Below are 26769 nucleotides of genomic sequence, written 5' to 3' on the forward strand. Positions count from 1 at the left end.
GCAGGCCTACAATGCTGTAGAAAAGCTACTGTATTATTTTCCAGAATTCTTATTCTACTTCATTCCTCTATAGCGGAAGGACTTCTGTCACTTTAGTTTGTTACAATGTAATAAATACCTACACTTAGTCTATACCTGCAAACTCAGACTGAGCAAGAGCTTAGTAAATTAGAATTAAGAACCTAAGTTCATAAAACCATAATTTGCTAGGTTGTACAAGCTCAGGTCCAAAGAAATTCAAACTCTTCCCTATAAACTCTTTAGGAAGAAATAAAATAACTTTTTTCCCCACCTAGAGAATATATTGCAAATAAATTTTTCACTTCTCTGATTATGAAAGTACACACTATAAGTACTAATAGCTTCTCATGTACAGTCGCTGTGGTTCCACTGGAAAAAAACACCACACCTGTTTTACAGCATGTATTTATTATTATTAGCACATGTTTACAAAATAAAGCAGAGCTATAAAAAAATTAGCATTAAGTTGTTTTCAAGTGTGTAGACACTAAAAAGCATTACTACAAGTATCAGTCTCACTGTTTATTAAAATATTACTCCATAGTTATACAAAATATATTTCAACTTTTCCAGAAGAAAAAACAGAACAACTGATAAAAAATTCTACTAGCTGGTAGTTACAAACATCAACTGAACACTAAGGGTTTTCCCGTTATCAAAATGGTGATTATTCTTTGTCTGTACACATACAGTAATTCAAAGAAGAAATATACAGGAGCCTTCTCTTTTCCTGAGAGTATTCTAACAAAAAAAATCCTCTTATCCAGCATCAGAAAGTAATAACTTTACACATACCAATACACATTTATCCCCAGTAGTATGCCATATTCACACACAGATATACTTATTGTTCTTCCTCTCCGTCATTCCTATTTTGGCAATTTGATGTTTTCTGGCCTCTTTCAGGGTCTTGCAATTGGAGGATTCGAATACGGGAACTTGCCGGCACAGAACTAAAAATAAAGTATGCATCATTTAAACAGTGTTTCTTGTCCACAAATTTCATATATACATTTGATTCTTTCCATTACATATTTTCCTTTAACTCCCCCTTTTTTAATTTTACAATTTTAAAAAACAGCCACATGGGGTGAAGTTCTGGCTCCACTGAACTGATACTGAAGCCAGACTTCAGTAAAAGCTTGAGGTAAAGACAATGACTGGTTTCAATCTTGATTCCTAACCATTAGAATACTTTAATTATAGAGCAGGTACTTTTAAGAGAAACTCCAAATGAAATAATGATCAAATATGCTTCATATTTGCCTTACAGATCCTGTAGTGGCACACAGCTTGTACCTGTATAATCACTGATAATCATACTAAAAATGAGCAAAGTTATTAAACAGACATTTATACGGGCTTCTCCACCAATTATCCTAAACTTATTTCTTCTGAAGGTGCCTCTGTACTTTTGTGAAATCAATTTTTCGCTGAACATGCAACATGTAACAAAATATAAAATCAAGCTGCACAAGAATTATTAAACTTTTAATAAACAGTAACCATACAGAAAATTCCTTTAAGTTTATTGAATACAATTTCAGAAGTTTCCCAGAAAGCATTTCCACTTAAACAACAACAGAATACCATTTTTCTACTTTTTATAGATTTTAGTAAGGGAAGACAATTAAATCAGCCTCATTCGAACACTACTTAACTACCCTCTGCATGCTGCACTGATTACATTTGGCTAATATAGAGAAGAGTAACATTGTTATGCAGCTGTGTAAGGTTAGAGTGACTGTCCCCTTATGCTAGGCATGGCTTTACTGGGGATTTATATGGAGGTTTTTAAAAAATTTGGGGTTATTAGATCAAAAAAGATAACAAGGAGTAAGCTATCAGCTTCTAGATCAATGATATTTAAGGAAAAAAAACCAACTCTCAAATGACAAACATCTTGAAAGTATTGTAGGATTAATAGAAAAATGGAAAAATGCAGTGTCTTCTGAAATTTTTGGGAGAAGAGGGATATACAGTACTAAAAGTTATCAGGAGCCCACTTTAAACAGTAAAACTTCTCAAAAAGCTGTTCTACTTAAGATAAAGTTATTCAAGTCCCACCGAACTACCATATTAAGACACATTATACAAAGGAAGAGCAAAAACCTATTAAATTCCTAGAACCATCAGCAATGAACTGCTTAATTGTTGATACTCTACTGTAAAAACAGTAAAATTTCTTTCTCCTCATATTTATTTTTTTCAAGGTATACTCCTTGCAATAGAGCTTCCTGGTTACTCTTGTACCAGGAAATAAAACACAACAGTATTACCTCATGTTTTGTGGGGTGAGCAAAATGAACTGTCGATGCTGCTGAGAATCAGCCACCTTAAGAATCATATCCATTGCAATTCTTCTGTTAACCATGTCCTAAAGAAAAAAGATTTATCAGGTAGTGATATTAACTGTGTATTTCACTGGCCTATTATTGAACAAATCAAGACAAATGCCTAAGAATAAAAATTCATTAGAAAATATCTTAGTAGAAAAACCTATTGGAATGAATTCCTATACAGCAAAGCTGAGCTAAAGAGAAGTCTAATGAAAACTAAGCTGGAGAAATGTTAGGATAAAATTCTAAAAGCTACAAATCATAGTCTGGGAAATTCTTAAACTCTACTTTTTAGTATACATGGACGACAGAAAACATCTCTTGGAAAAATAACACGCTCCTACTTATAAATCAGCTTTGATACACACGTAGTACTTCTTTATTGGTATGCTGAGATGAACTGTATTTTAGCAGAATAATGTGTCTTGTAAAATCCTGCCTCAAAATTACCTGAAAGGATTTAAGGGCTGCATGAAATCAAAGATATTCTGTAGCTTGTTTTTGTTGTGATTATTATTACCGATTTGAACAAGACGTTATGCATTAAGCTTACCGAAAAAAATGTGTAATGGGAAGCTATTATTAGCAGGAGTTAAACAAAGGTCTGCTTCTAGACACTAACGCTTAAGGCTAGCGATCGCCCTAGAAAACATGCTGATGGAGCCCTCTTGTGGTGGGTCTCCAGGATTACATCAAAACTCCCTAACGTGGAGACGGTAAGGTTGCACTGACTGGCACAGCAGCGGAAAGACAAATCACATGGAACCCTTATGGAATAGATGACATGGAAGTTCTCTGCAGGGCCTATGGTTCTGAGTACCCACCCTTTTCTGGACAGACGGATACACTTCTTCACAACTAACTTGTAAAAGATGACCTAAGCTCCAGAAGTCAGCTGAAAAATGACTGCTTGAACACCTTAGATGCATACTTTCCTTTTTGAAATTCTTTACCTACAAAGTGTGAAAATCTTTTTTTGCCTTTAGGTCTGTGATTCCCAATAAATAAATCACCGACAGGGGAGGGACACTGAAGGTAAAATGAAATAATCCAGTATCAACTCAGAGAACTAATTATTTTCTCAAACCACACCACACTGCATATTATTAATGAGGAAATAAAATAAAAATACATTAAAAAATTGGTTAATTGCCTATCCAGGGAAGCTGTACACAAAGATGAGGTTTATCAGTTTTAGCTGACGTTAGTATTTACTATTCATTATTCTCTATAAAACGAAGTTCTGAGCAGCAACAGTGAACTCAATTGATGTACTTGCTCTGAAAAAACGCCACACTGATCTCAAAATTGGTAAAAGCCAAAGCACATGCTAAGCCCCAAACTGTCACAGCAACATGCAGAGGCAACCTGCAACAAACACAGTAACAACTGCTTGGGGAATGAATAAAAAGTTGTATTTTACGGGTTTTGTGCTGAACTAAGGTTTACGCATGTAAAGTACAGAGATGCTCATAGCTCTGGCTACCAACTTCAGAAACAATGCTTCGACAGTCACTAAGCAAAGTGAACAAGCTCCCTAACAAGTTTTGGTTTTGGGGATTTGGGTTCGGGTTTTGGTTTGGGATTTTTATATATTATTATCAGTTAACTGTAGTGTTTTAAAATCTAACCGAATACAAACAACAACCCAACTGTTTGACTTACACAAATCAGAACAGCATATGTAATTTAAATTTAAACTATACCATATAGACATCAAATTCATCCAAGCATCTGAAAGGAGATTCGGTAATTGACCACAGAGAAAGAATGAAACAAACTGTTGAGAAGGAACGTTCACCTCCTGACAAGGATCTCACATCATTAAGAGAAGCTTTGTCTTCCTCTCGAGGCTGAATCTTGAAATAAAAATAACAGAGCAATTTTTAAAACACAAGATAGGGGACTTACTAACAGGATCATAATTTTAGTGGCAAACGAATTACACATGAACAGAGAGAGATCACCTGAGAACAATTTTATGCACTTCACTGCCACTGCCATTCTGGAATGGAATGGCTCCTAACTATTTAATAACACCACTTGTAGAATCACTGCAGCTTTCTCCATCACAGTAAAATACATTGAACAGACTGAATGACCCTGCCAGTGTTTTTTTATTCAATTCTCTATTTTTAATAGTTGTTAAACAATGTTTAATAAATGTCAACCAGTGTAGTTACAGTAAAATCCAGTAGTTACTAGATACAATAGAAAAGCAGGTAATTCATTTATTGATTTTATTGATTATATTGATTATAGGAGGAACCATTTCTGTGGAGCACATGACACATTGCGAACAGTCCTTTAGTTACATTGATTATGATGGCACCTTGTGGCATTCCCACTTTAAGCTTAAGCATTACCTTCTATTAATTATATTACCTTCAACAAGCTAAGTGGGAAAACAAAGAATTATTTTAGAGTGTGTTCTTTTGGGGGGGGGGGGGGGTGTTGAGGGGTGGGAGGGCAAGGGGACAGTGTTTTGGTGGGTTTTTTTCAATTTATTTTCCTTGACTAAATGTAGGTCTCTTGCATGAGAAACATGACATACTAGCTACACAAAAAAAAAAAAAAAAGTATTCTGATAAAGCCAGGTAATGACTTGACATTTTACAGACTGAATTTTAAGTTCTTCAAATACATAACCTTCACCTGTTTAACTGGGACTGCATCAACACCTATTTATATTGTCACTACACATTTTCCCCCCTCAATTCCTAAACTTGAAATCTCCCACAGAAACAAAATTAAATAGCCCATGACAACAGTTCTGGGGAACAGTGTTAAAAGATACACAGAAAAAAACATAATATCGAATCTTTCAGCCATTATAAGTTGTTTAAATAACAACTAGAGCCATTACACAATCACACAAATAAAGGCAAACTTCCTATCAATGAAATAGGAATGAATAATTTTGAAAGTCTGACTAGGATGACTCGCTAGTGAATTCTTATCACCCACCTAAGGCAACAGTCCAAATTTATTCCATATAATCTAGCAACCTGTCCATATAAGATGGCAATATGGCTTTGGCTCTTGCTTGTTTCCCACAATATCCTACAATTTAACATACCAGATTTGGAGAGGGAAGAACGATTTATTCTATCCTTTGCAATACATGTTCTAGCAGCTGGTATTAAATAAAAATAAATCATTAATTATTATGGTAATTGAAGTAATATAAAATAACTTACTGTTATTGAAAGTGTCTCATTCTTGTGATCAAAGAGTATTTTTCCATAGCAAGCTCGAATACGTAATAAACGGTCAAAGTAGAGTTTGCATCGTAAAGAAAGGAGCCTTAAATCAGTTAAATCAAGCAAACAAACATTAGGTCAGTGAGTTTTAAAATACATGAAAAAGTGCCAGCAGATTTTTATCAACAGTTCCACACCATAATCTTAAATATTAAGCCCTGCTCCATTAAGAACATTTTCCAAAATCAATTACACTCTCAAGTGGGTGACATTCTATACTGGCATGCTGGAGATAATCACCGACACAAAGTACCAAGGTATGAAATCCACAAGGTACAGGCTTTGTACTTTCTAGAAGTCTTTTTCAACAGACTGGAACCCTTTTACACCATTCCTCACAACTTCAACAGAAAATGACCACATTCCATTTCTTTCCTATCCAGTATTAGGACTGCACAGTAAGGACAGTAAAGAATTCACAGTCTCTGCTAGACCCCAGGAATTAAACAGTGTATTAATTTCTCCCTTCACACACACACACACGCCAATTCGAGCATATAATTGCTCGATACACAATACATCAAGATTCCTTCAAGAACAGACTATGGTTCCAAGACATCTTGAAATGGAATTCATACTCAAATTTAGCACTAAGAACAAGATTCTCTTCGACAAAGGCACCATAAGGGAAGCATCAGATTCTGCAGGTAAATCTTAACCACTACTATTTCTATACTTCCACCTGCAAAGGCTGGGATTCTCCTGATCGTTATTATTTGTCAGGATCAAATCCCAGATCAAAAAGTACAGAAAGCAGAGTCAACACAGATATCCCTCAAATTCTGCTGAAATGAATGATAAACAGTAAAGGACTGCAGCGGAAAACAAGACCATCAGTCCTTCTGAAGGCAGACCGCCACAAAAACCTTCATTAATAGGCGCGGGATACTAGGGGACTGAAGCAAGAAAGAAGAGGTGGACTCTTAGTATGGGAACTCCATGAGGGAAGCAGCTGTCAAACTGCAGAACCTGAATAAAGATCTTGAAGTTTTTTCAGCACAGCACCACTAATCACACTCAATGAAAATGAGTGACAGTCCACATGATTTCAGTGCTAGTATGTTGCTGACATTCTACTGACCAAAACCAGCACTGTCACACTGAAACAGAACTGCCTTAGATTAAGTTGGCAAAAGACTTTGGTGCGAAACAAAATACAGCCTCCACTGACCATGTTGTTTTTCTAGCTCTTGGACCAGGCTGCCTCTAAACTGTCAGGCACAATTGTATTGGCTCTGGGAGCAAGATCAGGTTAAAAAGGTTACTGTGAATACACCTTAGAGATACCTTGTTCCCATAAGCCTGCTCCATAATTTTTACCCTGGAATATGGGCACATACCTACATCTATACCTTACTTTACCTGAAACCTGACATTATAGTAAAATTAACTCACCTTAAGAATTGCTGGTATATTTTGAATCTCTGTGTCATTATTTCTTCCAGCAGCCTAATAAATTTCTTTAAATTCTTTACTTTAAGGTTTGTATCCTCATATCTTTCCTTTGCATCATGAAACTGTCTGTTTTAATTAACAGAAAGTCCAGGATCAACACACATTACATTAAAATCAAGGTATTGTTTTAAATGCTGAAAATAGATTTGATAATCAAAACACTCAAAAATTATCTTGTGAGGATCTACATTAAAGCTAAAAGCATTTCATGAATTAAGTAAGACACTGTTCACAAATGAAAAGTAGTCAAAAATTAAACTTTACTTCTATTTTTAATTCTTTTGAAAGGAAACTCTTACACCAGGGAGAATGAATGACTGGGCTCCCCATGCTCAAAAATATCCAAGGTGAGCAATTCCTTGAAACACCTGAGGCTTTGACTGCAGTGTAATTGCTTAACTTCTCCGTTAGTTCTTCATTACAGAACAAGTTACGTTCACACCACATAGTTGTAATTGGGATATTCTAAACACTAGAAGGTGACATGATTAGTGGTAGCTTCATAGATATAGTACAGGTACTGTCTAAAATCACTAGAGGGTATTTCAAGACTCCTAAACCTGTTCAGTACTGGTTGACTGAGCAATCGGCACGGTATGTTTCCATACCTTCATACATGGTTTAAGTACTAAAAGCACCCTATCTTCTCCATCCTACCTGAACTACTTCAGACATTAAAGATTACTTACTTTATTATTTCTTCTCTGTTTCCATGGCGAGCACTTTCCAAATTTATCCTCTCTCTCAAGCGAATCATTTCCACATCAAGACTCTTAACAGTTCTGTTGACCTCTATGCGTTCTGAATAGATTTGCCTAGCTTGTGCCACTTTTTCCTAAAGTAATGTTTGAAATTCAATTAATTGTTACATTTTTTAAAAAAAAATCTGTTTAGCCTTCACAACAAATCTTTTGTGCTATGGAAAAACAAGGTCTCCATGCAAGAACAATATTTTTGTATTGTTCTTTGTGTACTTATCACAACAAACCTAGTTATCATTAACAATTTTACTGATGTTTATAGGCAAGTAGTTATTTCAGTGCTAAGAACTGTATCCATGATCTTTACTATGTTCACAGTCATTTAGCTAACACAAATAAGGAACCAAATTCACCATATTTAAATAGGACAGTCTTCCAAAAGTCTTAGCGGATGTGACTTTAGAGTTAGTTAATAAAGCTTGATTAGGTAAGTCCTCAAAAGATCAGGTATGAGGTCTGTACAAGGAAAATCCCAGCATCCAAAAAAACAAAGCAGTATTAATCTTAAAATTTGTGGTTTAAGTTAAATTGAATAAGTAATTTAATATTTTCATTGCAAAATACAGAAGAAATAGTCCTAGATGGATAACCCCTAACCTATCTGTCAAAACAGAAACTGTACTCTGCCAGACAAAACCAGTCCTGATTCTTTATACAAAATTACTTTTACTTGATTTGCATAGCTAAGCAAATACTTGGTGCAGTTCAGTATCAATAGGATCTGTATGTTGTACAAGTGGAATGATTTATTATTAAGTATCAGAAAGATCATGATCATGTGACCTGAAAAAAAAGAAAAAAAAAACCCACACCTACCTCTAATTCCTTTTCTTTAGCAGCTAGTAATTCCTTGTGTCTTTTAATGCAAACCAGGTGTTCTTTCTGCTTGTCTTCATAGTGCTGCAAACAGCGTTTACTGTTTTCCAGTTCTGAGTCAGCTTGGTTTAATTCATCCTGTTTGAAATAACTTGAGATGTGAGCTCTTTGAGGTAGATCCCTAAGCATATCTCTAATGTTTACTGACTTACCACCCAAAATTATGTTGTTGTTAACACTGCCTAATTGGTTTTGCTTTCAGTAAGACTATTTCTAAAGTTCAGGAGCTTTAAAAGCAACTTAACCAGAAAGTCTATACTTAATTTTGACAAGGACATAATATGCTTGTAAAGTTTTTAGGAATAGTACCTTGAAGAGACGTTTTAATCCCATCCTTCAGAAGAAAGCCATCCTTTCTCCTAAACCTCCAAAACCTACACTTTTTACACTACATTCTAGCCAGTGTGACCTCAGCCAGAACTGCATTTCTGCCTGAAAATTCAGTGCCGTGCTATTATCTATAATATGATATAGACTACAGCAACTTCTATGATACTTAAGTGTTGATACAGTTGAAGTGGTATCATATCTTTCCAGAGAAGCAGAGGTATAAAGAATGATATAAATCAGAAGACAATTTTCTTCCTAATACCTGTCAATTAGATGGATTATCTTAAAAAGCAAAAATAAATAACCCCAAACTAAACAAAACCAACAAAAACACCCCAAAACACCAGAACAAGAAACAAGAAAAACAACCATCACCAATAATAACGGATGCTCTTGCCTTTTTCTAATCCTACCTTAAAGCCACAACTTGCTGTATGTCAGCAGTTCATTAAACAACTGTAGAACACACAGCAGTACATCTAACCTAAAAGCCTTTCAGACATTTAAGAGTTGCCCTCTATTGCATTTAGTCCTCTTAGTAACAAGCAATAATGTTTTAATATTGTGAATAAATCTGTTCTATTTAAAAAGAACCACTGTGTAAAGAATGAGAACATTATCTTCAGCATTTCCACATCAGAAACAGAAAACAACTCATAAATATAATGTACCTGTTTCCTTCATCTTTTTGTTTGCTTTCGCTTTTTTAGTTTGGGCTGACTACATAGCAATATACAATTTGAGTGAGGCTCAGAAGAGAATCCTACAGCAGTCTAAGTTTTTCCTCATTCCATCCTTCTACAAGTTTACAATACTGTAAACATGCTGGTCTCTTATTTCCTGTTTTCCATTTTCAAACCATTAATTCTTGACAACATGCGACTGCTTTCCATTTGCCAGTATCAAATTTTGCAAGTCACCACTCTGCTATTTATCTTAAGTCTTGCTACTTCTCTGTGATTTTCAGATGTCTTCTGTAGTCCTGAATAATTAAAATTATGTATCTGTACGTTCCGTGATTATGCAACTTTACAGAATAACAACCACTTCAGACAGAACTTCAAATGCTGTTTTGAAAACTGAACAGTTACGAACACTCTTAGCCGACCCTTATCAGAAACAGACAAGCCAAAACAACAAATGTGATGGACTAGAAAGAAAGTCAAGGAAACAATTTTTCCTTCCTTTTCAGTCCATGACTAAAAATAACTGGAAACAAACTCTTTAAACACAAAACACTATAGCAACTACACTTCATAATTGACATCACCGTCAAAATATTGCCAAGCTTATTTCTTGACATGCTCCAGATGGAATGCTCTATTTCCATTTTCATAGGTAGATCTTAAATGTATCAGGAAGCATCACAATCTCTTCTCCCACCTCCTTTTAACATCACCACCTCCTTGTCACACAAAGGGAAAGAATTAAAAATACAATATAAAAATTTTGCTACCTTAATTGGACCAGCAATTTCTTCTACTTGATTAATTTTTTCTCTCATTTCTTCAAGTTTTTTTTCAGCTACCTGCAGAATATTTTTCAGTTCTTCCATTTTTCTGCTTTGCTGCTGCATGTCTTTTTTTACAGATTCCATCTTACTCTTATTTTCTTTAGCTTCATCTTTCTGTCAAAATATATTAAAATGAAGAATAATAAAAGAGATACACATTTGCAAATTATTGTACAAGATTTTTTGGTTTATTACCACTAGCAGGGTGCAACGTTACATGCAATACTCTGTAACTCTAAAAACAGTACGAGCAGCTCAACGTAGTTGTCACTAAAGCCCAGAAGAAGAGACTGACAGATCTTGTAGGAGACCACTAAATCAAACTGCAAAATAAAAAGTGGAATTTCCCAGTTATCTGACTGAAAATTAAGGGGACTTTATTTGGGAATTGTGATGAAAATACTAAAGGGGCTAGGGTTTTGTGAAGACTTAGCCACACTAGTATTTTACTATGGTAATTTTTTTTTCAACAAAAGAACAAGGTAAGTTCCCACCAGATCTGTGGCAGAGTATATACATCCATTATAGAAAGGAATACAGGAAGAGTAAGTGGATCGCCACTGTTTCCTACAAAATTATACCATTTCTAATGAATTATCATACACACTTTCTGACTCAAGATGACAAATATTCCAAAACCTGGGAAAAATATGTAAACGCAACTTTGCATTACTTAAGATTCTCCTTCACAATCAAACAATTGTGAAATCAAGGTAGCAATGAAAGACAAATACCAAGTGGAAGAACAGCAATTAATTCAAAGTAGCAGTCAGAAAGCACAGAAAACAGAAAAACAACAAAAATCCAAGAAAGGAATAAGGTGAAGCAAATATGTAAGTCTACCAGCTGTTTAAGACCATTATCAGAAGGTGATGGTAAAAATGCTGATGTTGAATAAGTAAGCCTTCAATAATTTTTAAACAGAAAGATATTCTCCAGTAAAAAGTAACAGACTATTTTTCCATCTCACCAAAAGGACAAAGAATATACTTTTTTTTTTAAACCAACAGAACTAGATTATATAGAAAATGAGAAACCCTCCAAGAGTTTACAGAATCTGTACCGATCCCTTACTTTTTGAGTTAATTTTGAAACGTTTACTTACATGCACATGTGTGCACACATTGAAAGTCAGACTACTAAAAAAACGTGAGCTTCTGCCAAAATCAGAAGTGACAAAAAAAAAAAACAAAAATTAAAAAAAATCTGCGCAACTTAGCCTCTTGTTGATTTCGATAAAGTAGTGGGAAAACTGACATGGAATTTAAATGAAATAACTGTATTATTATTATTAACATCAGCATGATTCTCAGAATTGAATTCTTGTCCATCTATACATTAGCTTGTTACAGAGTAACAGCTGAAATTCATGGCCACCAACATACAAACCACAATAGATTATCGAACTTTTCTTTCTGTTCTTAAACTACTATGTGCACATTTTAAGAACACACGGATAATGATAGGAACCTTGAAGGAATCAACATACTTCCTTAGGGTGATACATGAACTGTAAAACTTCCGTACAACAAAGCTAGAAGCAAAGCAAGAAAACTCTGGTTCAGGGTAGAGCAGCAGTGCTGTGACAATAATTATGCTCGAGAGTGGCCTTCACCTATGCTTTGATGACGACACTTCTGACCCCCAAACCTACAGCGTTACCTACAGAGATATTATTTATTACCAGTGTTTTACAGCATTGCGGGTCTGGAACTAAAAAAAGAAAATGCACAGAATATCCCTTTACACCACCACTTTGCCTTCCATAAAGCTGCAGTGCTACTGGTTAGAAAAAAGAAAAACAAGGAAAGAAAAACTAACCAAAACCTCACCAGAAAAATAGAATTATGCTATTGCCATGATCACAGACATCCGATAAAGTGTTCTTCACTACTGAACTTGTACACTAGTTGAAAATCTACAGTATTTGCTCATTTCAAAACACTGCAAATATTATTTCGTATCCTTATTAGACATAATTTGATAAACTGTTCTTACTAATATATGTATGTCCATTGAGTGGTATTCTTGCACATTTTCAAGATCTGCTATTTCTGCATTTGTTTTTCTTATTTTTTTCTGAAAAGAAAAAGAAAGAAAATGTTCTTAAGCTTACCTAGAGAGAAAAGTTTACATTTGTTCATTTAAGTTGACACAGAAAGCATCTTCTAGTTTCATTAGTGCCTAGACAGAACTCTTCCCACTTACCTATGAAATCCGTTTTTGTAAGATATAACTTGTTCTGAAAGTCAGATACACTTTAAATTATTATTATTAAATTTCCATTCAACATGACAATTGAAAAAAATGTATTTTATTTTTCCTTCAAATATTTATCTTTATCAATTTGAGTCCACATGCCAGGTTTTTTTGCCAGTTCTTATTTGTAATTTACTGAATATAACCTTATATAGCATGTATTATCTTATTCTGCGTAACTGTAACAACATTTACCACCACAAATACATATCCTACCTAGAAGTACTGGAAAGGAAAGAAAGAAGCCTAAGTTGTAAAATAGTTTATAAAGATATTAAAGTTAGGAACACTTGAAGGTGAAACATTCAGCATATTAAAACGAGTCAGCAATATATATGAAGATAATGAAGAGAAACAGGATTCTAGGAATGAAAAGGCAAGGCTCAACAGAAATAAAGGAAGGGGAAGGAGGAAATGTGCATCAAATATTGCAACTTCCTATTTGTGGCAAAAAAAGTAACAGAAATTTGTGAGATTTAGCACAAGCGGGGGAAAAAAACAACCACCAAAAAACCCCATACAGAAACAACAGCATATGCTAGGACTGATGTGGCCTCTACCATTCTGTCCTAAACGATAAAGGTGAACAACACGAAAGCAAATACAAAAGTAAGGAAAAACATCAAAAACTATCATCCACTCAAAATATACTGCAGAAGTCAAAATGAAGTAGGGAAAGACAGATCATTTTCTGAAAACCAATAGTGTACTTTTTACCTGTAGTTCTTTTTGGTGTCGTCTATGACCATGAAGATGATCTTCATTCTGCCTAATCTCATCTTCAATGGAATATAAACGCTGCTGAGATGCTGTCAACTGTGCCTTTTTATTTTCAATTTCTTTCTCCAAGTGACTTTATAAACAAAGTAGTATTGAGATATTACTTATTACACACACATGGAAATACACAAATAAAAAGTAAATGCATGACAAGACAAAGGGTAAAAATGCACTCCCCTAGAAAAAAAATACCTTAATTTTGTTTAGTATTGGACTGTTTTGATGATCAATAAAGAAGCACCAAAAGTCTACAGCAGAACTCAGAGTTAATAACCAGCAGATAGCTGCTTGATGGTCCTAGTTCAATGCCTAGCAGATAAAACATTTATGTAATTTGAACCACCATAACCTCTCTTACCGATTTTCTCTAACAGGCCAAATGTTTGAACTAAACAGTGGTGTTACTGCTAAAAACACTACTGCATCTTAAAGGGAAGAAATACTTTGACTAGGACAAAACAGCTCTAGTCAGAGAGAAAATACATTAACAGAGATCTGAAGAAAGTATTTTATGTAGTCTCAACACTTTTCCTTCTACAAAGGAGGTCACATCCAGAGATTTCCGTAATTAATTCTTTCAGTCTGTGGTAAACTTATTTGAAATACAAAACAAAGATTTTTTTATTACTGTTCATCGATGGCAAAACTTTGATAGTGTCTTTTACCACTGCAAAAGAAAGGGGAAGCTTTACTAATATTACAGTTTAAAAAAATATAAATATCTTAACACAAGTGTTTAAATCAACTTTTGTTATAGATGCATGAAATTGACTGATTAAGTCCGATCCCAGAATCTGTGTTTAATAAATGACGTATGCTATTCCAGATAAATGTGTCATTGCTTTAGGCTAAGTTGTGAAGTGGGGGGCAACAGAGGAGGGCATTTTTCCTTTTTAACTGGCCTACATCATTCCCCACAGCAATATCGGTAATGAAATGCCTGTAACACTTTGAAAGTTAAGATAATTTTTGAGTGAAGTTCATTATAACAGCACTTTGCTCATGTCAGTACAACACATTTAACTTCTCAGTTTACAGAAACAGATTTTTAACATTCAGTCTACACTATCAGCTATTAATACTAAAATTAAAATATTACATAATATGTCTGTAATATAATCTGATCCTCAAAAGTACTCTATCGTCACCAGTTTGCTTAGTGACATTCAAGTATAATCTTTGAAATATCTTTGGCTTTTTAAACTACCATTTTGAAAGTAAGCGGAAAAAAAGATATCAAAAATAAAATGGAGGGATGGAGAAGTCAAGTTTATCAGAGATACCTGCCATAAATGAAATCAAAAGCCTGAAAAAACACAGATGCAATGTTTGCAACCAGTAGGACTACACATGCCAATGTAACTTTGGTTTGACTATTCAGGTTTCCTTTGCAGTAAACTGGGATACCGCTGTTCAGGTATTAGGTTTATACAGAAACGGTTTTGACTTCATACTCTTTTTCAGCAAGTGTAAAACAAAAAGGTAAGTAACTAGATTTCCTGGAATATTCAGCCCAGCAAATCCCTACTGGCTCGGCAAGGTTTACATGCCACAAACTGAAAGACATCTAGCTACAACTCGGGTTTGTACCTACCACAGAAAGGCACTGAAATTAAAAGTTTTTCCAGAATTCCCAGAAGCAAATCATGAATCTCAGGAAGAAAATGGAGAGACTGGATAGCAGTGTACAAATATGCAATTCCACTCTTCACATCAACAAGTGCAGTTTTTATAGGTACAACATTACAAGATGCTAACCTTATTTCTGCTTCAACATCTTGGCTTAGGAACCTGGGTCTGACGTAATTAGAAGAGTAATACCGTTTTTCAAATACATGATCACCTTCAGCAGTAAAAGCCTCTCTACAATTTTTCGGGGGCCGATTAAACTGCATTACTTCACGAGCTTTACTGCTGCTCTGAAAAATAAAATGGCCTTATCATACCAATAGAAAAGCAATCATAATTAAAGATATAAATTTTAAAAGTCTAGAAGCTGTCACCAAGAAATAATTCCAATTCCTAATGAAAAATAAGAAATACAGTAATAGAAGAGCGTAGAAAAACAAGATCTAGAATGTCAAAAATCTGCTTTTCTTAGGCGAATACAACACTTATGTTCTCAAAAACCACCCTCTTAGAATAAAAGAAATTGGCAGCTAAACCATTACAAATTTACCTGCATTTTAAGTTCCGTACACTAATCAATCTGTCATAATTTGCCATGGGGGAAAAAAAAATTTAAAAATGATTAAACATACCTGTACGTAGTGACCTTTTGTTTAACTACCAAAAAGAAACACACATACGATAAACAATCTTCCAAAGCAAGCTGTCAAGTACACTGAACAATATTCAATTAGAGTTTGGGGAAACAGATTGGTAAAAAAGAACATTGCCAATGCCAGACTAAATGGTCTCAAGTGCCTTTGTCCAAGGCAATCATGTTATCCATTCAGAACTATCATTTCTCCCACATAGTAGCTGTAAAACTTCTTTCAGATTCAGTTGGAAGTGCTCAAGTAGGGCTTCGAGATAATAACGTTATGAAAATCAGTAGTTAGTATAAGGCAGACAGGGAAGAACAAAACTAGCGTTCCTGCCATAAAAAAAGCCTAGAAAGTTCAGCTGTTACATATCCCATTCAGTAACAGCCATGCTTGATAAACAGTCAGCTTTGCACTAGACAGCCTAAACCACCTCTTTTCCAGTAGGAACGTCAACGGGAAAACTGGGACAAGTTGTTTTAGAGAAAAACAAAATCAAAAAAAGAGTCAGCATCATCAGTTCTGCTGCTTGTAGAATACTTTTTAAAATAAAAATATGTAAATCTTATCTTTATCTCTGAACACTTTACCTGTAAACTTATCTGCAGGACCTCTTATCTTCAGTAGTAACAGAAAAATTTTAAAAAAATCAATTAAGATCAGAAATCATATGGTGGCAGAAAACAGTTCACTATCATGTTTTCATGGTGAATAAAAATAGATCGTTACCAACATAGCATGTAAATCCTAATTCAGCACCAGTTGCCAGTCACCAGTCACCTCATTCAAACCCTACTTAATAACTGATCATTGCGATTTCTTTATTTTATCAGACTCTATCCACAAGCACATTTCTTTGCACTCTCTCATCTCAAATGCTTTAAGACTGCAGAGTCCAAAGAAGCTGTGGTGATTGTGGTAGGCGAAAAATAAATTCAGCTGTGAATGCTAACAGGCAGCTGATAATGTCATATAAGAGTGGGTGGCTGAATATCTGAAAGGGAACTTTTCAACTCTCAAGCACAAGCTAGGTACAACTGGTAGGAGCTGGCTGCAAATCTTGGTAACAGCCGGACCTCATGAAACTGACACATCCTGAACCCATCTATTAATTAAGAGACACGAGACAAAGACAGCCTTTAGGAGGCTGATGACCACATACACACGGACTATTAAGACTGGGAAGCCAGACTACTTCGACACCCAGAAAGGTGGTGGTGAACATCCCAGAATCAACCAGGGAAGACCCTGGATACACATAGGAAGAGATCTTTAGGGACCAATCCAAGGGAATGCCCTGGGACTTTGGCCAGTAATAGCCCAAACTGGTATCTGTGAGCAGCTGCACAGCAGGAACCAGTAATATTTTCTGCCTGACGTTCCCTGACCAGCTGCGACCTTCCTACTGGGGACAGAAGTTGAGACCTATGAAGGCAGAGTTGAGGGGCAGGGAAAAGAGTATGTGGAAATAAAAGTTCTGACCTTACTGATTCTTAAATAAATGCCAGTATCTAAATTCACTATGGACTGTCAGTTTACTCTGTCTTGTCCATGACAGAAAACAGTGTTTGAAGTGGACGCTGACAGTTTATTGAATGCCAAGAAGGCCTTATTGGGAACCCTCCAGCAGTTACCTTTGTAACACTGGTAACTGATACAGTCGAGGTCTGCTGAGTCATCAGGGCCACCTCTCTTCAGCGGGTAAGATAAAAAAAAAACAACCCCCCCAAAAAATATCTTTCTCTACCTCTTTTGTCCATTACAGACACCATCAGTGAATGTATTGTATGTCCTACACACAAAGAGAAAACTTTTTTCTTTAAAGATGAATAGGGAATCTAGAGCCTTACTTTAATCAGCAGGATCTTTTCTATACCCCTCACATCAATTAAACAGTTGGCAACCACTGCATTATCTATTTCCAGTGCTGAGAGAACTGTTGGGAATTCTGGATGATGAGTTCCTCTGAAGAAAATAAGAAAAACGATCGTTAATAAAACTCACATGAGATTCTTTAAACAAAAAACTCCACAAAACTACAGTTATTTTCAACTAATAATAATCTGAACCATCACAGCTAAGCAAAAAAATTCAAAACAACTTACCTCTGCCTAACATCATAAACTTCATTCTGAAATTTATTTACAATTATTTGAGGTCTAAATCCACGTGGATAATATTTTGACATCAGTAGCTGAAGATTTCTTTCATCACTATGACTGTCACAGCAAAATGCCTGAACTAGGGTCTTTAAACAAGATTCAATAGCCAAGGTCAGTTCAGCATCTTTTGGATGAATGAAAGCACCTAAATAAAGATAGAAGAGACAAGGCTTTAGGAGCTGTGTTCCATAAAAAAACATCCAATAGTGCATTTTTACCACTCAAGGTTTTTGTTTTGTTATGTTTGTGGGTTTTTTTTAAAAGAGACTAAAATAAACTCTTCTTGTAAGAAAAAAAAAATTAACAAGTTAACTAAAAGAGAGAGAACCCCACAGCAGGCAAGCTACCCTGAGAACACAGACATATCATTTCTCTATACATGCTCGAAAGCCTACATTTTCTTCCAAGATCCTTGACAGATCACTTCTACCTTCCATTAAGGTACCAATTTTCATGGAAGCTCAGCAGGAGTATGTCAAGGCAAAGATTGCTTGTCAACAATTTAATGCTTTAAGGTGAAAGCAGAGGAACAACTATGTTGCAAGTTAAACACACACGAAGATTGCTACTATATCAGCTGCCTTCAGTAGAACATGTGTTTGCATGTTCTTACCCTGCAGTCAATGCCAAGTACTTAAGTACTTGGCCTTTACACTCACATCCAAAATATGCTGAAGCATTACTCCCATTCACAAACTGAACATGGCAGTCACTGTCAGAGCTGGTCAAAAAAACATACTTGAAACCACTTCCCAAGAAAATCTCAATTGGTTCTGTCCAAGTTGCTCCATGCAAAGCATTAAGTTTGACAAGCCTACTAGTCAACCACTGGACATTTTGAACAAATTCTGTTCAAGAGCTGGACAGTGCTATCCACCAAGGAACAAGCAGCCAAAGCACAGTAGTCTGATGCTTAGAGAGTGCAGGTGAGTCAGAGGGGTGCACTGAAAGTTTGCCATTGTAACTATATAAAATACCTCAAACACACACAGCTGGAAAATGAGGAAAACCAGTAGATGTTAGCTAGTTCACGTGACAAAAAGGACAGAAGCAAAAGATAACCTACCAGGATAAAATGTTTAGTCCAGAAAGTACAGAAAAAAAAGACATACCTGAACCTGCTTAAAGTACAAATAGTTTCTCTAGTTCACTTCTTACATTAGCAACTATGCAATGAAACTCATGAGGAAAAATGTCTTTTTCAGCAGCCATTCTTACCTATAGGTCCAACAGGTTTGTGTTTAAACCGCCCTTGCCTATAGGCTGCTTCAACTACTTCAAGAAATGCTGGCATATGTGGTCCATATCTTTTCAAGGTATTTGTTTTACTATCATTCAGCTCTCTCAGCTGTTTCTGCTTGGCATCCAGTGCTTGTTTCACATCACAGCCTTCTCTCCTAAGAGAATAGAATTTTTCTCAGCAGCAACAGCTTATGAAGCCTTAATTTGATTAAAATAATTATAGTCTCATTTTTCAAGTAATAATGGGACAGTGTATCAGGACCTCAATATTTCAATATTTCAATGTACAGCTAGCTACACACATACAACAATATTTTTACAGTTTCAAGAAACATAAGACAAAAAAGCAAGAAAGAAAATTACTATTTGCAAGAGTTTTAAAAGACTTTTCTTTCTAACAGTCTATAGTAAGTTTATTTTATTTCTAACCATATGCTTCAATTTCACTATCTTCTGTAAAGGTCTTCAACAGAACAAAGTAACTATTGGTTACAGTAATTGATAAAAGATGGTTAAGTCTTTGCATCAAGTGCAATAAGCAACAATTCTCAAATCGCTTAAGACAATAAATGACAAGATCACCATAATCCCCTCTGGTAACATTGTTCAAGCCCAGGTTTCCACATCAAAGCCAAAGAGTGTTTTTTTTAGCTTGAGTATGGGCTAAGTTGGTATTTGAACCTCGCGCTCCAAAGTCTCTATAAATTTACCTTTAACTACACATAAAATAATTACCTCTAAAGTTTATTTATTTCCTTATGTGGTGTTGTATATCTTGTAACATGACATCAGGATTTACTAGGGTATTAAACAACATGGAAAAATTTAAAGCATAGTTTGCCCATAGGATGATAAAAGAATAAGGGACAGATGGTGGGAGGAAGAAAGAAGGGCATTAAACTGACAGTATGGATTTGTATCAGGCTTTAAATTAGTAATGTTTTTCAGCTTTAATGACACAACACTTTTCTTAATTTTCCAAAAGTTTCTCAATTAAGTCATGTTGTACCAAAGACAACAGTTTAGCAAGTCTTAAAATAAACTAGAGGGAAAAAAAACAACTAAAGCTTGAAGCCTAATACCTCAGGGAATGGAGGTACAAGAAAGTATCTCTTAGAACTTGAAAGAAAGGAAAACAATTACATTCAAAAAGCTTAACTTACTTAACTCTAGCACATTCTTCCTTACACTTATATATAGCCTGCTGAAACTGATCCATCTGTTGACCAATCATCGTTTCTTCATCATGGAATGCCTTCAACTGTTCCCTTAAGTGTGTGATTTTCCTTTGTCTTTCCAATTTTTCAGGCTCCGAAAACTGATTAGCACTAGAAAAGATTGTAAGTCAGAAATTATCAGTGTGGTTTTAAAACACTAAGTGACACTGTTTCACACAAAAGATTTATGCATCAGAAAATTACATTTAAGATTCTGTGCATTTACAAGACCTACAAAGCATAAACAGTTTGTTTGTTTTTTTAATTTGTAATCACACATAACTCTCACCCAGTTACATTCCTATTACATTTAGTTTAAGGTATACTTGTTTTGCAACACCATAGAAGCTAGAACATTTATATTATCTTCAACAATAAAGAAAAACTTTTTCTGCCCAAATACCTCATCACCTTCCAGTCAAACAACTGGTATGTAAGCAGGATCAGAAATATTTAAATATGTAACTGGACCCTCTAAATTTTAAATAAATATTTTCTGTTACTGCAGATTTTCTCATCAGAAGAGGTCACTCCCTGCATACCTATATTTTAATAAACACACACCATAATCACTGCATCTGTATTTACCTGCTTTTCAGTTCTTCAATTCGTTTACATAGCTGTTCATCATCTTTCCCCAGCCGTTTTAACTCAGTTTTGAAACGATTATAAAGTACCTGTGAAGGAAATGGGATACAGTAGTTTAATCAATAGAAGCAAGAAATCATTTCAAAGAGAACTACATTTTTGAGTAAATAAATACTGAACTGCATCAAACCAGACAAACATCATTCAAATTTCAAGAATGTGAAAAAAGAATAACACACTTAATTTGAATCATATTTATGTTGACATAAGCTTAACACCTATGTAAAGATATAAACCCCATGGCTCCTGAAAACGAAATTACTTGCAAGGCAGGCAGGAAATTGCACCTCTTTTGAACTGCACTATGGATTCAGGAAGCATAGACACAGATGTAGAAGTACATATGAGTAGAGCGTGGACAAGATTAAAGCTTTTAAATTGGTATGAACTTTGAAAGTTCTTTTTGCCTACCTCTGTTTCATTAACTGCTTTTCTTTTTGCCTGCACATCAGCCTTCAAAGAAATACACTGAGGATGCAGGACTTGTGCTTCTTCACTTACTGTTATCAGCTTGTCTTGTATGGCTTTGTACTTTTCTTCTGCTTCATTCACTTTTATCTTTGGTGCAAAAAGAGAATAATACACAAGTAGCAATGAAACAATTTTCTTCAAAACTTCATAAAGCTACAGAAGAAATATGTCCCAAAAGAATCCATCTGACATACCTCGTTTGCCTTTTTTTTGTTGTTAGAAGAAATAAAGCAAGCCATTGCTACTATGAATAAGCTAAGATGAAAATTAATAAAGGAACATTCTCAGGGAACCAACAGACTACTAAATCTGTGAAATAAACAGCAACCTTCTTTTCTAACTCACAGTTTACTCAAAGACAGGCCTCAATACAATAAGGTCAAGTACCATAATACGGAAAGAAGTGAAATGAGTATTTGAACAATGTTCCTTCAACACAACACAGACATATTAGGCTATAAAGTAAAAACATCTTAATTGTCAAGCAATACACATTTCCTTTTTTAAGCATTAAAAAAATATTAAAAATTCAATGAAAACTGAGTGCCGATTAAGGAAGTTTGGAGAAGGAGTTTTAATAGACTTAAAAGTTCAAAATAACAATGGCTAGTGTTTCTCTGCAAAATATAAATTTTGTATGTGAATCTGAATGTTTGGCAAAACTGTTCTTTCTTGTTACCTACAGAAGTCTTAAAGTACCATCCAATGAGTCTTTTAAAGTTCCAGATATCTTCTGAAATTAGACACTGATCTTTTCTACAGGTAATGATACCCAAGAAAACCTACATGACAGATCCCTGAAAAATGCTCCAACTTCACTGAAATAGGCATCTAGTAAGTACTCTCAACAATAAAAGTTTAAATTACTGTTCACTGGTATATGTAATGCTTGTCATCTCAAACTCCCAGCCACAATGATATAAACCTTACCTGAAATAGAAGTATTAGTATGAAAAACAAACATATACCCCTACTAAACAACAGAAAACAAAATGTCCTAATATTATTCTCAAATGAAATGTGGAATGCAAATGTTACCATTAAGTTTCAGATGGTTAAAAAGATATATAAATGGGAATGTTCTTAGCTGCTTGTGAAAAGCCAAGATCGCCAGTTTCAGCTTACAATGTAGAAGACAATCACAGTTTAAATATTATCTTAATTCTTGAGTCAAAGAGCTAAAACCAGAGTGATGTATGATTTAAACCACATAGGTACCCGGCATTCTTCTAGCTTCTGAACAAACTTCTCTGTATTTCCTTCTTCAGCTCTGATGCTTTCTTTGATTGGCTCTATTTCTTTTTCCATCTCGCTCACCTAAATAGAAGCATGTATTAGCATATATCAGAATGTCCACAGCACATCGGGAATAATTTAAAAGTACATTTCATATGAGGAAACATTGTAACAAGACATTTACCACTGCCCATGCCATTTTATGTTTCAAATCTTCAAGACTGTTTCGCATGTCATTCACAAATCCAATGTTTTTGTAACGTTCCTTTTTTTCACAATAAAGCCGCTTAAGTTCTTGGAGATGCTTAAATAAAACAAAATAAAACATAAAAATCTCAAAAAAAGACAAAGAGAGGCTCAATTTTGAGTGCAAAAAGCTGTGATACCATATGAAGTCTTGGAAAGATTTATTTTTTCTAAAAATGTAATGTCACTGAGACCTATACAAAACAAAACTATGTAATTCAACTCCTATAGTTATCTCAGTGCTCAGATCTGTACCAGTAATTACTTCAGCTTTTACATACCTCTACTCCTTGTTCTATCTGAATACGTGCATTTTCTTTAGTTTTCATAATAGATGAATAATCTTCTTTCATTTGTTCCATCTGAGTTGCCTTCATAAAAAACTAAAAAGGAACAAAAAGATGCAAATGCCAGCTTCAGCAGTTTACCTAAGTGAACTTCAAATAACTACCACAGAAAGACCACTCATGCCAACTTGTATGCAAGCTGAATGATGCCCAAAGTAAAATAACTGGTGGGATATTTCTGAATAATGAACTAACGCAGCTGTGTCCTGTTTTTGGGTTTGGTTTTTTGGATTTATTTTTTTTTTGGGGGGGGGGGGGGGTGGGGTGGGGGTTGGTGTTTGTTTTTGTTTTTTTAATTTGTCCTTTTCTATAGAGAAAAGAAACTTCAAAAACTTTTTTTTGCAAGTGGATGACCGCTACAATCAGACAGTGTACTGGATCTGGCTGGGATGTAGTTAAGTTTCTTCACAGTAACTGTTGGGGTACTGTGTTTTAGATGTGTGACCAAAACAATCCAGGTGAACACACTAATGTTGTAGCTGTGCTAAACACTGCTTGGTATTCGTATAGCAAAATTTGTGCATTTGTATGTATGTCAAGGCCTTCTGTTTCTCACTCTGCTCTCCCAGAGAATACACTGGCAGAGTGTGCATAAGGTTAGGAGGGGAAACAACCAAGAAGTAGGTGACTCCAACCAACCAAAGAGCTATTCAATTCCATTGTCATGGTTTAACCCCAGTCGCTTGCTCACTCCTCCACCCCAGTGGGATGAGGGAGAGAACCAGAAGGGTAAAAGTGAGAAAACTTGTGGGTTGAGATAAAAACAGTTTATTAGGTAAAACGAAAGCCACACAAGCAAACAAAGCAAAATAAGGAATTAATTCACTGCTTCCCATTGGCAGTTCGCAGATATTTAGTCAGCCCCAGGAAAGCAGGGCTCCATCCCAAGTAACAGTTACTTGGGAAGACAAACACCATCACTCCGGACATCTCCCCCTTCCTTCTTCTTCCCCCAGTTTATATACTCAGCATGATGTTCACTGGTATGGAACATCTCTTTGGCTGGTTCAGGTCAGCTCTCCTGGCACTGTCCCCCTCCCAATTTCTTGTGCACCCTCAGCTTACTTACCTGTGGGGTCGTCTGAGAGGCAGAAAAGACCTTGACACTGGTAAGCACTGCTAAGTAATAACAAAAACATCTCTGTATTATCAACAGTTTTCCACACAAATCCAAAACATTGCCTTATAACACCTGCTATGAAGAAAATCAACTCTATTCCAGCCAAAACCAGAGGTGAGTGTTTAGCGGGTTTAGCCATCTTTTGCTCAGGAACTGGCTGGGCATCAGTCTACCCATGGGAGGTGGAGAATGACTGGCTTAGCATGTCTTGTCTTGTTTTGCTTTCTTTGTCTTTTCTTCCAGCTTTTCCTTCATTTTTTTTAAACAATTTTTATCTCAACCCACAAGTTCCCTTGCTTTTACTCTCCTTCCTCTTCCCCGTCCCAAGTAGGTGACAACAGGGAAGGGAAGTGAGTGGCTGTGTGGTGCTTAGCTGCTTACCTGAGTTAACCCACAGCAAGTTATTAAAATTGGAACTCAGATTTATTTTTTTCCTCCAAATGCCACCTCTAAAAATTTCAAATCAGTATTTTAATGTTTAATCAAAATTTTAAATGAGTACTCTTACCTTGTACTTGTCACCTTCATTTTTAGACTGTAAAAAGTGCTTACTCATCTCTTGGGTTAAAACAGACACAGGATTATCTACCTGTAAAAGTATTACACTCATTTTATTTTAAGCAAAAAAGTTCTTATGTAACTCTATATATCCATGACAGTGAGCAAACCATCTCCCTGTTCCATGCCCAGCAATTCAGTAATAAGCTGAGAGAAGCAGATCCACAAATAAAGACTTCTACTCCTCTCACCCATTCTTCTTAAAACCAAACCAAACAAACAACAAAGAAATTAAAAAAAACACAACTCCATCAAGTACAAATCAGAACGTCAAAGACAACTAAAGAATTGTTTCCAGGAGGATAACTAACTTCTAGAAAGACAGCGTCTGTTTTTTTCCATTTATTTCACAAGATCAGTTTCATTTCTCATTTAATTGATCAAAGTATTGCATTAAATGCAATTAATTGCTGCATATATTCTTATAAGTTTCCACAAAATAAAATCAGTAATATATTAACACAAGTTTATAAAATTTGGAAGGCTGAATGTGTTGAATATTTTAAACTTCATGTGCACTTCCTCATCTTTCCTTAATCACTTAAACACCAAAAACACACTCAAACTTCTCCAACAGCAAAAACTGAAATAATGAGCAGAAAAAAAGAAAGGCTCAGGTATGAAAGAAACCTACACATGCCAAGACTTTTATTAACAGGATACATGACACATAGCCCTCAGATCATAGCAGATACTTACCTGTCTGGGACAGAATCTTATCGTGCATTGCATGAGGTATAAATTTCAATTTTCTTTTGCCATGACATTTGATCTTGAGATAACACAGAAGAGGTGACCCTCTCTCATTTAACAAAATGGAACATTAATTTTTAATTGAAGAATTGTAATGCATGTAATTGCATGCTGATGTATTAAACTGCACAGGATTTAAGCACTATAAAAATTACCTGTATATTAAAGTGATCCAGTATTGCTACAAGTTCCTCTTTCTTTGAAGAAATTAAGGTCCCTAATGGTAAAAAAAAGAAACGAAAAATAGCAACAGGTCTGAAGTAGAGACATACAATGCCCCAGACTTTCGTTCAACCTAGTGGTTCTTAGTAAACGTAAAAAATGGGATTAGTATTTTTGTAACACAGATTTAGCCTTAAATGAGAAACACAGTCAGCTGGGTTTCATTTTTCTGATACATTTGCATTTGTACAGAAAGACTTCTAATTGGAAGTCCCTCCTTGCTTCATAAACCTTCTGTGACAGAATTCAAGTAAAACACCCGATTCAATAAAAACTCAAAAAGACTAAAAACTATGTTCAGCCTTATCAAACAAGCTGATTTTCATAGACAAATACTGTATGACCTCACATCACACAGAACCCAACACAACTCCTTTTGACATGCTCAAATACTTAAGTCTAAGGTAAACACAAAAAATGGACATCGCCATCATTCAATGGTGAATGAAATAAGAAACACCATCCTTTACTAACATCAAGGCACTGAAAGCAATGAAAGCATTTCAAGAGTTTCTAAGACTGAGGACAAAAACTACTACCAACCAGATTTGCTTTTCAGTTTGTAACTTCTGTTTCCATCCAGATTAATGTGCTGATTCACGATAATAGAGTCACCATACACTTCTGGTTTAAATGCATCTCTACCTTGGTTTCGCAGTTTTATGGAAATATCTGCAGAACTG

General features: G+C 35.3%; 1 protein-coding gene across 3 annotated transcripts in view; it reads right to left on the reverse strand.

The window, feature by feature from the left end:
- Positions 1-496: 496 nt before the first annotated feature.
- Positions 497-26769, reverse strand: part of SMC6 (structural maintenance of chromosomes 6) — a 35837-nt gene continuing 9564 nt past the window's right edge. For 2 of the 3 annotated variants that reach the window (XM_040598917.1, XM_040598919.1), the window contains 23 exons: positions 26630-26766; positions 26020-26081; positions 25062-25142; positions 23368-23469; positions 23025-23144; positions 22823-22921; positions 21545-21691; positions 21074-21162; positions 20432-20596; positions 19245-19423; positions 17970-18171; positions 17715-17829; positions 15356-15516; positions 13535-13670; positions 12557-12637; positions 10502-10672; positions 8656-8793; positions 7768-7913; positions 7019-7144; positions 5561-5666; positions 4067-4219; positions 2301-2398; positions 497-974 (listed from right to left, as the gene is read on the reverse strand). In XM_040598917.1, coding sequence (XP_040454851.1) covers positions 866-974; positions 2301-2398; positions 4067-4219; positions 5561-5666; positions 7019-7144; positions 7768-7913; positions 8656-8793; positions 10502-10672; positions 12557-12637; positions 13535-13670; positions 15356-15516; positions 17715-17829; positions 17970-18171; positions 19245-19423; positions 20432-20596; positions 21074-21162; positions 21545-21691; positions 22823-22921; positions 23025-23144; positions 23368-23469; positions 25062-25142; positions 26020-26081; positions 26630-26766 — 2923 coding nt within the window. In that variant the 3' untranslated portion in view covers positions 497-865. The remainder of the gene's footprint in view (positions 975-2300; positions 2399-4066; positions 4220-5560; positions 5667-7018; positions 7145-7767; positions 7914-8655; positions 8794-10501; positions 10673-12556; positions 12638-13534; positions 13671-15355; positions 15517-17714; positions 17830-17969; positions 18172-19244; positions 19424-20431; positions 20597-21073; positions 21163-21544; positions 21692-22822; positions 22922-23024; positions 23145-23367; positions 23470-25061; positions 25143-26019; positions 26082-26629; positions 26767-26769) is intronic. The other variant, XR_005828538.1, reaches the window with a different exon arrangement.

The sequence above is a fragment of the Falco naumanni genome, chromosome 6, assembly GCF_017639655.2.
Source record: "Falco naumanni isolate bFalNau1 chromosome 6, bFalNau1.pat, whole genome shotgun sequence".
Classification (NCBI taxonomy): Eukaryota; Metazoa; Chordata; class Aves; order Falconiformes; family Falconidae; genus Falco; species Falco naumanni.